Source organism: Contarinia nasturtii, unplaced genomic scaffold, assembly GCF_009176525.2.
Source record: "Contarinia nasturtii isolate CC-2019 unplaced genomic scaffold, AAFC_CNas_1.1 Cnas_scaffold_4084, whole genome shotgun sequence".
Classification (NCBI taxonomy): Eukaryota; Metazoa; Arthropoda; class Insecta; order Diptera; family Cecidomyiidae; genus Contarinia; species Contarinia nasturtii.
The window spans coordinates 166,846-181,099 of NW_022201380.1; the positions used below are offsets into that span (position 1 = coordinate 166,846).

Sequence of the window (14,254 nt, forward strand, 5' to 3'; positions counted from 1 at the left end):
AAACTGCACTTTGTACTCTACACACAAAATATCCCATCAATGCAATTCTCCACATCTGCGACTGAGTACAGTTGAGTACGCTCAAGCGATATTTTCGAATTTGAACCGATCGTTTGAATTTTTCCAACGAATAAATACTCGACGATTTTCTTTTTTCCGATTAGAATGCTTTTCGATTTAAATTTTTTTTCTCAAGTCAAAATACAAATTTTCGAAATGTCTCGAACATAAATATTCTCTGTTTTGAAAACTTTGAACTGAAAGAGAAAATATAGATATTTGGCACATTTTTGTAGTCATATCCTTTTCATTATTTTTTTTGTTTCGCATTTTTTCACCAAACATTTGATTACATGAAAACTCCATCAAACAATTGAAAAATTACAAAACATCAGAAAAAAGTAAAAAAAAATTCATTTCCCAATAATTCCACCATTAAATTATCTGATTTGTGTGTGAGAGTGAGATAGACTAGGTGTCTGTTAGTGTCTCTATCGACCACACATCACTTCTTCACTCTCGTTTAAAACCTGAGAATTTTCCGTAATTCTTATGCAATAATCTCAGATAATTTTGATCCCTTTAAATTTATTAAATTGATAGTTTAAAAAAAATGTCACGTGCCTGCAATGAATAGAGTTAAATTGTGCTTACCTTAAATTTAAAAGAACGATTCAAAATCCATTTTCCATTGTTTCGATTAAAAAATCGGAAATTTAAATATTAAAACTGAAATTGTTTGTGTGAACGAGCGATTGAGTACAATTTGTGTGGAAATGCATGAAACGTACTCATCGATTAAAGTTGTCAATTGTGGCGCACTTTAATTTGTCATATCGGCATCATATCCCGAGCGTACATGAGCTTAGAAGTACCGCAAGTGTTTTCGTCATTTAACAATAGCCCATTTTTTTTGTATTTTTCTTGAAAATTCGACCGGAACCAGATAAAAACCTGATAATTCTGTGCAAAAATCATCGTTGACGGACTTGTGAAATTGGAAATTTACGAGAAAAGTAAGTAAAAATGAGTTTTTTTAAAATCAAACACCAACTAAATGCTGTCGTTGTGTTTGTGTACGGCCGTATGTACTACAGTAGAGAGTGCAGTTAGTTTGATTTGAGGTTAGATTTTATTTCCGTCGTCACCAATTGGATATATTCCTTTTGTTTCTCAATTAGATTTGAGCAATGCAACCAAATCGAACCAATAAACCATCGTCGGATCGTCGTAATAAGCAGACTGACCGATTGGATCGATTGAACGGTGAAATGGAAAATCGTCAGTGTGTCCAAATATTGAAAAAGTTGTACCTAAACAACGAAACAGCCGACATATTCTTTGTGTTCAGCACCGGTGACAATGAATCGGAACGTGTGCCGGCACATAAACTGATACTGTCTGCGGGCAGTGAAGGTTTTAATAATTTGTTTGCCACTGCCGAAGATGGTCAAATCGAATTCAAGCTCGACGACACCACAACCGCGGCGTTCAAAGAATACTTACAGTTTTTCTATATGCCGAAGGTTAAACTAACCTTCGAAAACTTTGCTGTGGTGCTACGATTGGCCAAAGACTACGGGAACGAGGATTTTCTAACCATATGCAGCCATTATTTGGACCATAAATTGACTGCTGAAAATATCATCTGGGGCTATGGTTTGGCCATTCGTTATGATCGTGCCATTTTGAAGAAGAACTGTGAACGACGTATCACCGAATCGGCAACTGATGTTCTCAAATCGAAAAGTTTCCTCGAATGTGATCGCGATGTGCTGAAACACATTTTACAAATCGATGCATTGAAATGCTACGAATCACAGGTGTTGACTGGGTGTTTGATGTGGTATGCATGCGATTCGAACATTTATAATGGAACAAATAGTAACTTATCATTTTTTCTTTGAATAAATAACAGGGCCAAAGCGTCGGCCGTCCAGAAGAATTTGGACAGCACCGATACCCATGTGCTACGGGCCGAATTGGGCGATTTATTGTTTGAAATTCGCTTTAAATCGATGACCATGGAATGTTTTACGTTGATTGTTGGTTCGTATGGTGGTTTTTTCTCGGGTCCGGAACTGGAAGAAATCATTCAGATGATCACGTTGAGTGACTACAAATCGGAAAAATTTAACAGCAAACTTCGTTTGATGGGTATTCCAGCCAATGGCGATGCAAATGTTGCGGGTAACAGTGGTGCTTCTATCGGTGGAAGCGTTGTTGGTGGTGGTGGCGGCGGTGTTTCCACCGTAACCAGTACTAAGAACCGTAGCGGCAGTAATGAACGCAACAAACACGATCTATTGCACTGCAATCGAATTGTACAAAAGTCCGTGACGCGCTACAACATCCCAAAGGTTGAAAAAACCCAATTCGAGGCAAATTATCCTCTCTTGCTTCATTCGTTCAACTGTGCCCAAGTGTACAGTGTCAATGATAACGAGATTAAAATCCTCATTCCAACATCGGTAACCATCGAAGAAACAAAAGCCAACCAAACCGAACTCATTTTTTCTACAAATACAACACTCTCGTCGGTTGAAGAAAGTCATGTGCCATTATGCTGTCCAATTCGTATTGAACCAAATCGTGTGTACACAATCACATTGGAATTGAGCGGTGACGTTGCACATGCCGACATTTACACACAAACCGAACTAAGAAAGTTCACCGAATTGAAGAACGGCACCAAAGTACGATTCATTCCAGACCCGGATAAAGGGTTCGACACCACCAAAGTTGGACTGGTACAACGTCTAGTATTCAAGCGCACCTAGATTGCCACAACATTTTTTTGATTTGACGAACATCACCTTTTTCATCACAATTAATCATTTTTCTTTTTCTTATATATTTTTTCCTATCCTAAAAAAAAGACAAACCTTTGTCGAAATATTTTCAATAATGACCAATCATAGAGAATTTATGTTCAATAAGACAAATTAAATAATATTGACATAAAAAAATATAATTAAAAAAAGCATAAAAATTCATATCGAAGAACAATGAAGTTCATAAAACCATAAACATAAGCAATGAAGCTTAAATTAAGCTTAGAAATAAAAGCTAAAGTCAAAATAAAGAATTTTTTTGTTAAACATTCCATAAATATTCAATAAAAAAGAGCATTTTTCATTTGGAATTTGTGCAGCTGGCATATAGTATCCTGTTTCATGGCGGAATTGTTCTTAAAATCAAAAAAAAGGTAAACAAAAGTTGATATTCAACCAAGAATGGTCCATTATTTTCGGAAGTCACGATCCCATATACAATAAAATTTGAAAATTATTTCTCGAAATTAAAACACAAATTTTGTTCATTGTTATCAATATTTATTCATCGTGTCGATATATCAGTGTCAGTTTCTCCAAAATGTGAATCATTTCAACTTTTCTTGTATTTTTTAGTTTTTGTTATATAAACAATACTCCCGAAAAAATTCAGCAGACAAAAGCCGTGTATTCGGAGAACGGTCGGCGTCGGAATGATTTCGCCATCCGAGTTTTTTCCGAGTTCGCGACTTTTTGAAAAATTGAATGGATTTTTTATCAATTGTCATTTTTTTCTCATTTCTATTTCATTTTGTATAAAATTTTGTTCGATTTTCGAGCATCGAAAAAAGATGGTCGGCGAACGGTCGGTATCGGATTTAATAATTTCGGCATCGGTCGGCATCGGATTGAATAGTCTCGGTGTCGCTCGGTGTCGGAATCGAAAAATCGCCTTCGTTGCGAACACTGGCTATTCAATATACACATTTACGTCATAGCTTCGATCCGTTTCAATGTGACCAAACCCAGCTCGGTGCAATTCGTTGCCCATTTAGTTGCCAAGAAAATATTTTCCTTCACATAAATTGTAATTTTGCGGGCACAATTCAAGGCCATTCGTTCTTTGTTCAATGCTTTTAAATTGATGACACCATTTTCAAAACAAATCCCCTCGTTCAAATGGTCAATTTTAATTTCCCTTACTCGCTGCGCATGTCGTATGAACGGTATTAAAGTATCAGATTGTATGTGATTGAAATAGATGCGTTCAACGTTCACTAGATTCTTTGCAATGGTTTCAAAATCGTCAAAGTCACCATCGTAGTTAATGCCCAATTCTTGTAAATCAGTCATTGGTGGCAATGTAGTCTTTATCTCAACACAGGCCAAATACAACTTTTGCATTCCGCGCACTGAAAGTATTTGGTCCAATTCATCTTGTTCGTAAATGAATGTGGCTCGCATGTGTACGCGTCGATAAAATCCTTGTTCATAAAGTGTATTAAGCAAACCACAAATGCGATCCATTCCATTCTCTAAGAAACAGTCGCCTTGAATATTGAGCTGATCGAGTTTTATGTTTGAGTCTAACCAACACTGGCGGTTTTCCCACAAAAAATGAAAAGTCGTTGAAAATGATTGAATTTTTGGATTTTTCTCGAAGAATATTTTTAGCTCTGGAATTTCCCACGCATTACCGGGTCCACCAATGTCGGAATCGTCCAGTAAAATGTGCTCAATCAACGGATACTCACGGTGTAACCATTCGTTTTCGTTACCAATTACTTTATCCTCCATGATATGGCAAATTGAAAGATCTTTTAGATTTGTACACCACCTCAGGACAGACTTGTAGAAATCGCCATCGAACTCCCCGGTACCAATTTTGAATCTCTCTAACTGTGGCAAAATGTCACGAATAGAACCTATTTCATGTGATTCTCCTGTCCAAAGCGTAATTTGTTTTATCAATTTTAAACTAGTGGCATCTAGTTGACGAAACTTATCGGATTTATGCTTTCTCAATACAACACGACCGAAACCAAATTGTACAGATGGATAGTTGGACTTGATAAAGTAGTCGACAACTCGTTTTAAGCGTTTGCATGTTTGACGAAGCGCACATAAATCGGCTATCGAAAGCCATTCAAACAGTTCCTCAAGGCAATCGATATTCAGTTTGAAAATTGGAGATGGATCGATCGATTGATCGACTAATATTTGATCGACTACTATTAATTGGTTTAGCACCTCTCCCGGAGCACAATTTTCAGCATCATTTCCAATTTCCTCGTTTTCATCACTCATTTTGAACAGATTTCAATCGATCAACAAATTCACCCAGTATTTCAATTTTTTGGCCTGCAAATTTTTTAAACAAACAAATTAATTTAATTGGTGCGGAATTAAAAAAAATTGCGAAGTAATCATTTGGGAAAATAGCAAAAAAACGTAAGGAAAATCAACAAGATCACAGTATTTCGCCTCTTTTCAAAGTTGTTTACATATTCGGCAAATCGACAATACTGTTCAACGAATATGTGATAAAGGCCAATGCTGAAGTTTGACATTGAAAGAAATCGTCACGCAATTGCATTTTTATTCGACTTGATTGGCTTTGTAATTAATGAAATTATTACCATAAATAAATTCAAAATGTATTTTACCTTAGAATTGAAGAAATTCCAAATTATTGTACGGTAACGATGGATCCAAGTGGAATATTTCTAAAGATTATTAGACGATTGTTTTGTGAAATACAGCTTGTAGAATTTGTTATGCATCTGATTTGCACAAATTTCAATGTGATACTGACTTTTGCGGTGTAATAGTATTTGTGTCGTGGATGTGACAGATGAATGATTTGACAGTTCAGTTTCCAATAAATGACATTTCCAATTCAAGTGATATTCCAGTTTGGAATAAAAATACACCTACCGTCCGATCAGTTGAATTTCCACCAGAGACTGTTGCTCAGAGCAGAACAGCCAGAGCTGGCTGAGGATCGATTGATAATAAAAAAGCTTACCGTAGAATCGCTGGTGGTGTTATGATCTAAAATTAATCGAAGTGTCAACAATACAATTTTCGAATTAAAACTCAAATGTGGTCATTTTTTTTTTAAATATATTTATTTTCAGGCAAAATTTCTCCAAAATATAAAATGCGATTCTTTATTTATTCTCTTTGAAAACTGTAGGTGGGAAAAAAATTATTATTAAAATATTGAACTCGTTGCTTCGATCCGTTTCAATGTGATCAAATCCAATTCAGTGCTTTTCGTTGCCCATTTAGTCGCCAAGAAAACATTTTCCTTCACATAAATTGTAATTTTGCGGGCACGATTCAAGGTCTTTCTTTCTTCATTCAACGCCGTTAGATTGATAATGCCATCATTGAAATAAATCCCTTCGCATAAGTTATCAATTTTTATTTCCTCAACTCTCGGTGCAAATCGCATAAATGGTATAAAAGTATCAGACTTCATTTGATAGAAATAGATGCGTTCAACGTTCACTAGATTCTTTGCAATGGTTTCATAATCGCCCAATTGGCTACCAAATTTGGTGCCAAATTCTCGTAAATTACTCATTGGTGGAAATTTAATATCTATTCCCACAGAGACCAAATACAATTTTTCCATTCCACGCACCGAAAGTATTTGGTCCCAATCCTCTTGTTCGTAAATGAATGAGGCATGCATGTGTACGCGTCGGTAAAATCCTTGTTCATAGAGTGTATTAAGCAAACCACAAATGCGATCCATTCCGTGTTCCAAGTAACAGTCGCCTTGAATATTGAGCTGATCGAGTTTTATGTTTGAGTCTAAATAACACTCACGGTTTTCCCACAAAAAATGAAATGTCGTTGAAAATGATTGAATTTGTGGATTTTTCTCGAAGAATATTTTTAGCTCTGGAATTTCCCACGCATTACCGGGTCCGCCAATGTCGGAGTCGTCCAGTTCAATGTGTTTGATCAATGGATATTCACTGTGTAACCAATCGTTTTCATCACCAATCACTTTATCCACCGCGATATCACGAATTGAAAGATTTTTTAGATTTGTACACCATTTTAGGACAGACTTGTAGAAATCGCCATGAAATTGGCATGAATTTCCAATTTCAAATCGCTCAAGCTGTGGCAAAATATCACGAATGGAACTTATTTCATCTGGTTCTTCTGTCCAAAGCGTAATTTGTTTTATCAGTTTACGACTGGCCGAATCAAGTTCACGAAGCTTATAGATTTTTTCGGTGTACAATTTTATTGGACCAAAACCAAATTGTACGGAGGGATAGTTGGACTTGATAAAGTAGTCGACAACTCCTTTTAGGCGTTTACACGTTTGACGAAGCACACGCAAATTGGCTATCGAAAGCCATTCAAACAGTTCCTCAAGGCAATCGATCTCCAGTTTTTGAATTGGTGATGGATTGATCGATGAACCGACTACTGCTACTTGATTGACATCTGTAGCTGTTAATTGGTTTTGCACCTCTCTCGCAGCACAATTTTCTGCATTCTTTCCAATTTCGTCTTTTGCATCAGTCATTTTACTCGATAAACGAACTCACACCAGTATTTCAATTGGTTGCCCTGCAAAGTTTTTAAACAAATAAATTAAATCAATTGGCGTTGAATTAAAATAGTCGTGAAGGTGATCGTGAGTCTAATAAAACCATTTGGATAACAAAATAACAAAAACTCTCTCAAGATTTGTTAACAATGTAAAATTTTCAACATTGTTTTTTTTTTTTTTCAAAAAATAATTTACTGTATGATTGAAATAAAACAGTAAACGAAACACAGTAAGAAAATATCAGCCGACGCTATATGCAAAACCGACTGGTACACATAACTGATATTTTCTTACTGTGAAGGCCCCCTTTATATTTTATTTTATTGGAGAATTTTATTGGATATTAAATCGTCAACAAAAATATCAAAAAAGAAAAATGAATTCACATCAAAGATAATGCCGCCACAGTAAATATTCAAATATACTTTACCTTAAAATTGGAGAAATTCCAAATTATTAGTGATGGATTCAAGTGGAATAGTTTTAATTATTAGGCGATTGTTTTGTGAAATACAGCTTGTAGAATTCGTTATGACATCTGATCTGCACAAATTTCAATTTGATACTGATTTCAGCTGTGGTTATGTGTCTTTAATTTGACAGTCAATTGTTTTGACAGTTCAGCTTCCAATACATGACAATTGCCGTTCAAGTGACTTGATATTCCAGTATAAATCCATTAGTATCGAAGAAATTAACGTCCGATCAAACGAATTTTGAGTGAAAAATTCTCCCAACTCATTAACATGATTTATCAAAATTTGAATTCAAACTTTTTTTTTAAATCAATATTATTAGAAAGTTAAAACAATAAAATTCTGATTTTTGTCTTATGTTCTAAGTTTGCGTGAAAATGTTCTTTATTGTTCTCAAATCTCAATCTCAAAGTCTTATATGGGATATACAATACATTTGATGATTACGAAATAATTATTCCATTAAATAAAGGACATTGCTCCATCCGTATTATTTCGCCTCGATCCTCATGCTCAATGCTTGAATTGGAATCAAGTCCACCGCTTAAACGTTTTGAAATTAGAAAAAGCGTTGAACCTATTTCGTTTTTGTTGTTAATAATGCGCTTGAAAGAAATGTTATTACGGATCTCAATCATCGATATTGAAGTAAATGGTTTCCTGATGCAAAGAAAAATGTCCTGGCAGCATTTTCGATTGACATTGAACGATCCATAGCGATTCTAAAATACTTTCCTCTTACACACTAGGTGTGTGCGGAAAAGTAAAACATCTGGCGACTTAAAAAAATAATGTAAATCATTAATACAGCCAGCATGTCCAATTTCATCTCATAAATTCTACTCAAATCCTAAGCGACACATAATGGAACTAAAATGCGCTAAAAATAAATTAGAATGTTAAATGTTCCCAATTATATGCTTCGGTGCGTTTCAATTCAACCATATCCAACTTGGTTGTTCTTGTGTACTTTGTTCTCAAGAAAATTGCCTCATTAACATGAATTGTGACCTTAGTAGCCCCTACCAGAGCTTTTCGGTATTCATTAATAGCGTCCAAATCAATGGTTCTGTCCTCATTTTCCGCACCTCCAAATTGGATAAATTCCCCAACATGAATTAATGTGACCCACCTCGAATGCCGGACAAAATGTAAGACATCATTCAACGTGGCTTTTTCAAAGTAAACACGTTCAATGTTCGTCAAATTCATTGCAACCGATTCCAATTTGTCTTCATTATTTCCATAATTAAATCCAATTTCCTTGAGACTTTCTAGCTTCGGTAAAATGATTTCATCTTTGTCGTCCAAACACCGATTGGCTAGGTATAATTTTTCGAGGCCACGCAACGAACCGGTCTGATTAAGATCGTATACGGTAAAAACCATCAAATATAAATGTAATTGCTTAAAAAATCCTTGCCCATAAAGTGTATTCAATAAATCACAAGTCGGCTCCAAGTTTTGGCCATGCCCCTGAATTTCCAGTCGATCCAACGTGATGTTGGTGTCCAAAAAGTACTGTTGATTTTCGCGTAAAAAATGTAGTGTCGTTGAAAAAATGCGTAATTTTGGATTTTGTTGAAAGAATATCTGAAGTTCAGGCACTTGCCAACCGTATTCCGGCCCATCAACATCGAAATCATTCACCACAAATTGCTCAAGCATTGGATACTGCTGAAGTAACCATTCATTTTCAACGTTCGGGCTGTATTTTTTACTCATTGATAGGAATTTAATGTTGGTGCAATGCTGTAAAAATGCACCATAAAATTCACCCTCCGTTGGCCATCCGATGAATAGACGCTCAATTTGAGGCAGTATACATTTTACCGAATCGATTTCGTCCAGTGTTAACTCTTCGGTCCAGAAGAAAATCTCTCGAATTGCCTTGAGCGTGATGAGATCCAGACGATGGAACTCTTTTAGGTCGGATGTAAATAGGGCGATTTTTTTATAGCCAATTTGAATCGACGGATAATTTCTTCGGATGAAATAGTCGACGACGTGTTTCATGTGTTTGCACGTTTGACGAAGCGTAAAGAGATCAGCTATTGGCAACCATTCGAATAACTCCTCGAAACAATTGATGTTTAGATTGAAAATCTCCGACGATTCGTCTACGGATAGACCGGCTAATGTACATCTCAAGTAGAGATTCGTTACGACTTCCGAAAATTTGAACATTTTTTTTATTTGAGGTCTGGTTAAGTGGTCAATTAGGCACTCATTAGGTTCGTACTGGTTACTGATTTACTGGTAACTTGAAAGTATCCTGAAGAAGAAGAAAAACAAAGAGGATGAAAAAAATGCACAAAAAAAAATCATGAAAAAAATGTTTACTAAAAAAATCCTGTTTTTCCACACCTTCCTCTTGAGATTTGTCTTTCTATTGATTGGATACCTAAAACGGAATGAAATAAGAACAAAAAATCGTAAGTAAAGAGAAAAATCCAACAACAAATCAGCCGCATTTTTACAACGACACTATTTTTGCTACGTAAATAAATCTTGCGAGCCGGTTCAATCAGCTGTTTTTTATTATTCACAACAAACGGTTCATGCCATAATATGACACATGACATGTAATGTCTGAGTACATTACATGTAATGTTTTTAGTGTCATTCACTCCAATTGCGGCTTATCGTGCAATCGATCCAACTGGTGGGACTGGAATCATTTCAATCAACATTGGAAACGTATAATAGAACCGACCTTTCTTTGTGTAAAATCGAAAATTTCTTAAATCCATAAAACAAAGTCATTTGTGTTCAAAATGGAACCATCGAAATGTCTTAAATAAGAATTACGTCGTGATATATCAATAATAAAGTGACAAGAACGATAAATAAAAAGAAAAAAACATTTGCGTCTTCTTTGTGTTGGCCTGCTTCCAATGAGAATTTCAATTTTTCATGCATTACACAAACTAATTCACGTTCTACTCAAGGGATTTTACTTTCTCTCTACTTGAAATCAACAAAAATCTTATTTTCTTACACTGAATTTTACTCACGTATTTATTTCTACGTAGTTAATGCTGTGAAAAACATTGTTTACACTTTCCAATGTAGTCTGCACGACTGATGTGATAAAAATAGCAAACGCTTTGACGTTTGTGTCAAATGTGATTTGACATTCAACAGAATATTGGAATATGACATTTTACGCAGTTAGAACATTTGACACAGTGATTTGGTTCCAATGATTGGCATTTGACAAACAATTCGAAAAAAAAACGGATTTCATTCATATTGAACAAAAAAAGCAACGAATTTATTTTCACTTTTTAACGGATGATTTAAGTGATGAAAAGACACTTGGAATAATAGAAAATTTAATGTATCAAGTTCTCTGCTAAAAGCATAAACTCATTGAAATGTTATGGATTTTAAAATGTTGAGGAAGAAATAATTCCAATGTCTTCATTCCCACTATTCTATTTATAGTATTTACTTAACGAAGCAAGTAGAATGCCAAAAATCAATTAAGAAACACAAACACTTGACTGAGCCAAACATAACGAATTTCACCATTTTGCATAAATAAATAGATGAAAGTGGTGTTTTTAGCATTTATATCGCGGTGTTTCGCTGATAAGTTTTATCAAATTACACTCCTATTTCACAATTCCCTTTTGCACTCACTGCTGTTGTTGCCTCTTATCAGAACGAACCAAGCGCAATTGAACAATGAACGTTCTCATTTAACCATTACTCTTTTAATTTGATGACCAGCGCGTAACATACACCATTATTAGATTTTGTAATAAGCAAAATATCATTTTGTTGTCATTTTGTCGCAATTGAATTTTGTCACATAAAATTGACTGATTGTCAATTACTTTTGCTAGACACGGGAATCGTTGGAAAACTTTTAAACTGCAAAAAAATATACGAATCAGATGAGTCTTGTTTGTATGGATTTCATTCTGAATGCTTATTCACGCTGGAGATTTCATAACAATCAACATTATTCAAGAGTGCAAATCACTCTGCAAACAATCTGATGTGACTCATAAACATACTGATTAAAATAATTCTACCTTTTCAGCTGTCGTTACGGTTGTATTGCCAACTATAATGAAATCCTTCTATTATTGCAGCGATGAACGCTGTTTGAGTAGTCTGTGAAGGGGCATTACGCACACTTGCAAAAAATGTTCAATAAAAGCAAACGCAAAATTGTTCAATAATTGTATGTGTAACGATTGCCGCGAGTACGTAGCGTTAACGCATGTGCATCATATGGTGAACAATGTATCCACGACGCAAATTTTACGTTTTATTCACAGCCGCATAACAAACACACATGTTTGAAATGACGTAGGCACGCCAAACGAATACATATTCCTAACTTTGTTGTCTCCGGCACTTGTTATTATTCATTTTCACAGCTGAGTTAAGTTTATAGGTGCCGCTCAACAAGTAGCATCAGTATTAAATAGTTCGTAATAATAACTCATTTTGTGATAAAAGTTGGTCGAAATCGATGGGGATTATGTGGAAAAAAGAATCGGACAATGCTTCAGCATTGTTTGTGGACTTATTTGCTTGTGAAAAGTACGACGATGGAAAAATGTTTGAAGAATGGGATCGCAAAATACGAAATTCAGACTGGGAACACAATTACCCGTATATGAAAAGAGCAGCAGTGAAAAGTGACAAAACTTCCGATTTTTATCTCGCTCAAGGTGATTCATATCGAAAATGTTGCTTCGATGCAAACGCCAGAGTAAAACCTGGTCTATATGCGACGATTCAATTGTATAATCAGTGTTTATGTTTCGCTGAAATTGGCAGTAAAAACGTTGGTTTTGCATATGCGAATCGTGCCATTTGCTTTTTACACTGCGGAAAGCATTCGGAGTGTTTCAAAGACATTGAATTGGCCATTGCAGCGAATCATCCACCCGAATTGTTGCCGGATTTAATGAAACTAAAGCAAGAGTGTGAAGGGAATTTGGAAAAGTTTAAAAAAATGAATAACCGTTCGTGCCACACTCAATCGTATGGAAAGAGGGTAATTGATCCACAACTAAGCTTCTCACCACATGAAAAATTTCCGTGCATGGCAAATGTGTTGGAAATTCAAGAAAATGAGGAATTCGGTCGGCATGTGGTGGCCACTTGTGATATTGCTGTCGGTCAAACGGTATTGGTTGAAGAGAATTATGTGTCACAAAGCTCGAAGAGTTTTAACCTCGTCCATTGCGGCACTTGTCTACAATATTCAGGGAGCTTATTCCCCTGTTCAAAATGCACGGATGTGATGTTTTGCAGTGAAACATGTCAGAATCAAAATGAACTTCACCACAAATTTTGCGGTGCGAATTTCGAACGAATGCCGAGCCACATCAGATTTATAATCAGATCGATGTTGATTGGAATCATTGCATTCACAAGTGCCGAAGAAATGATGGAATTCGTGGAAAATACTTTGGCGAAAAGGACGACACAAGTACCCGAGGCAGCTAACGATGAAAAGTCAAAATACGCACTGTTTCTCAACTTGAAAGGACCACGAGGGGACAAATTCGATGTGGAAACCACTTACAAAGTTTACACTGGACTTTTGGACATTGCATTGATTAAATCCATGTTTGATTCGCAACAAAGTCAACGATTTCTCATGCACTTTGCCGCAGAACATGTTTCGATCATATCCAGCCTTATTGTTGCACGAAATTCAAATTTCAATCCACTGGCATGTCGGCCAACTATTCGCGCAATTCCAAATGTATTCTCTTTATTCAACCATTCTTGTGCGGCGAATCTTCTGAATCTATCATTTGGCAATAGCGAAGTGTGCATCACAATACGCCCGATTAAAAAGGGTGATCAATTATTTGTAAAATATTTGGATGCAGGAATTCAATCAAAACCACGCTCAAGGAGACGACGACAAGACGCGCTTTTGAAATATTGGGGCTTTCTTTGCAAATGTGATAAATGTGAACCAAACTGCAAACCAAAACAACGCGCCAAAATGAAGTCAGATGAAAATTATCAGTTTTTATCGAAAGCTCGGTGTAACTACTACAAAGGAATTTGCGACCGCACCGAATTGTCGAGCAAATGCATTGCATTTTTGGAAAAATTCGGCCATTTACCGTGGTCTGAGGAAATGAATTTAGTTTTAGATGTTTACACCAAATGCTTACTCGATGATTATGCGAATTTATATAATTTTTGTTGAACACAAGTTTTGCATCAATTTTTTTGCCTTTTAATGTTACATTTACATAATGTTAAATGTTGGATGAAATAAAAACTAATTAAATAGATTTTTCAATAGAAAGTTTTCATTGATTTTTTTTTTGCTTGAATATTTTTTTTATTTTGTTTTTTTTTTGCATTCTTTGAAGCTAACTTTATTTAATAAACTCAATTGGGAATGGATGTGAGTATAATAATTG

The 14,254-nt window shown here is 35.5% G+C and overlaps 5 protein-coding genes across 8 annotated transcripts; 2 read left to right on the forward strand and 3 right to left on the reverse strand.

Moving 5' to 3' along the window:
* Window positions 1-833: 833 nt before the first annotated feature.
* On the forward strand, window positions 834-3,052 carry LOC116350343. The gene is made up of 3 exons (XM_031782109.1): window positions 834-1,016; window positions 1,182-1,846; window positions 1,919-3,052. The coding sequence occupies exons 2-3, from the start codon at window positions 1,191-1,193 to the stop codon at window positions 2,778-2,780; spliced, it is 1,518 nt and encodes a 505-aa protein (XP_031637969.1). The 5' UTR covers window positions 834-1,016; window positions 1,182-1,190; the 3' UTR covers window positions 2,781-3,052.
* A 384-nt stretch (window positions 3,053-3,436) lies between these two features.
* Window positions 3,437-5,567, reverse strand: LOC116350356. Its single transcript, XM_031782126.1, has 2 exons — window positions 5,441-5,567; window positions 3,437-5,135 (listed from the first exon to the last, which is right to left on the reverse strand). Exon 2 carries the CDS (start codon window positions 5,079-5,081, stop codon window positions 3,762-3,764), a length of 1,320 nt encoding a protein of 439 aa, XP_031637986.1. The 5' UTR covers window positions 5,082-5,135; window positions 5,441-5,567; the 3' UTR covers window positions 3,437-3,761.
* Window positions 5,568-5,917: 350 nt separating this feature from the next.
* On the reverse strand, window positions 5,918-7,930 carry LOC116350355. Its single transcript, XM_031782125.1, has 2 exons — window positions 7,790-7,930; window positions 5,918-7,376 (listed from the first exon to the last, which is right to left on the reverse strand). Exon 2 carries the CDS (start codon window positions 7,330-7,332, stop codon window positions 5,992-5,994), a length of 1,341 nt encoding a protein of 446 aa, XP_031637985.1. The 5' UTR covers window positions 7,333-7,376; window positions 7,790-7,930; the 3' UTR covers window positions 5,918-5,991.
* Window positions 7,931-8,175: 245 nt separating this feature from the next.
* On the reverse strand, window positions 8,176-10,937 carry LOC116350335. 4 transcript variants are annotated; one of them, XM_031782098.1, is made up of 3 exons: window positions 10,853-10,937; window positions 10,179-10,239; window positions 8,176-10,110 (listed from the first exon to the last, which is right to left on the reverse strand). In XM_031782098.1, the coding sequence occupies exon 3, from the start codon at window positions 10,020-10,022 to the stop codon at window positions 8,727-8,729; it is 1,296 nt and encodes a 431-aa protein (XP_031637958.1). In that variant the 5' UTR covers window positions 10,023-10,110; window positions 10,179-10,239; window positions 10,853-10,937; the 3' UTR covers window positions 8,176-8,726. The 4 variants fall into 4 exon arrangements, with proteins under 4 accessions (XP_031637958.1, XP_031637959.1, XP_031637960.1 ...); XM_031782099.1 differs by having other exon boundaries at window positions 10,203-10,239; window positions 10,853-10,930; XM_031782100.1 differs by having other exon boundaries at window positions 10,203-10,239; window positions 10,837-10,906.
* Window positions 10,938-12,336: 1,399 nt separating this feature from the next.
* On the forward strand, window positions 12,337-14,034 carry LOC116350298 (SET and MYND domain-containing protein 4-like). Its single transcript, XM_031782052.1, has one exon. The coding sequence runs from the start codon at window positions 12,337-12,339 to the stop codon at window positions 14,032-14,034; it is 1,698 nt and encodes a 565-aa protein (XP_031637912.1).
* Window positions 14,035-14,254: the final 220 nt, after the last annotated feature.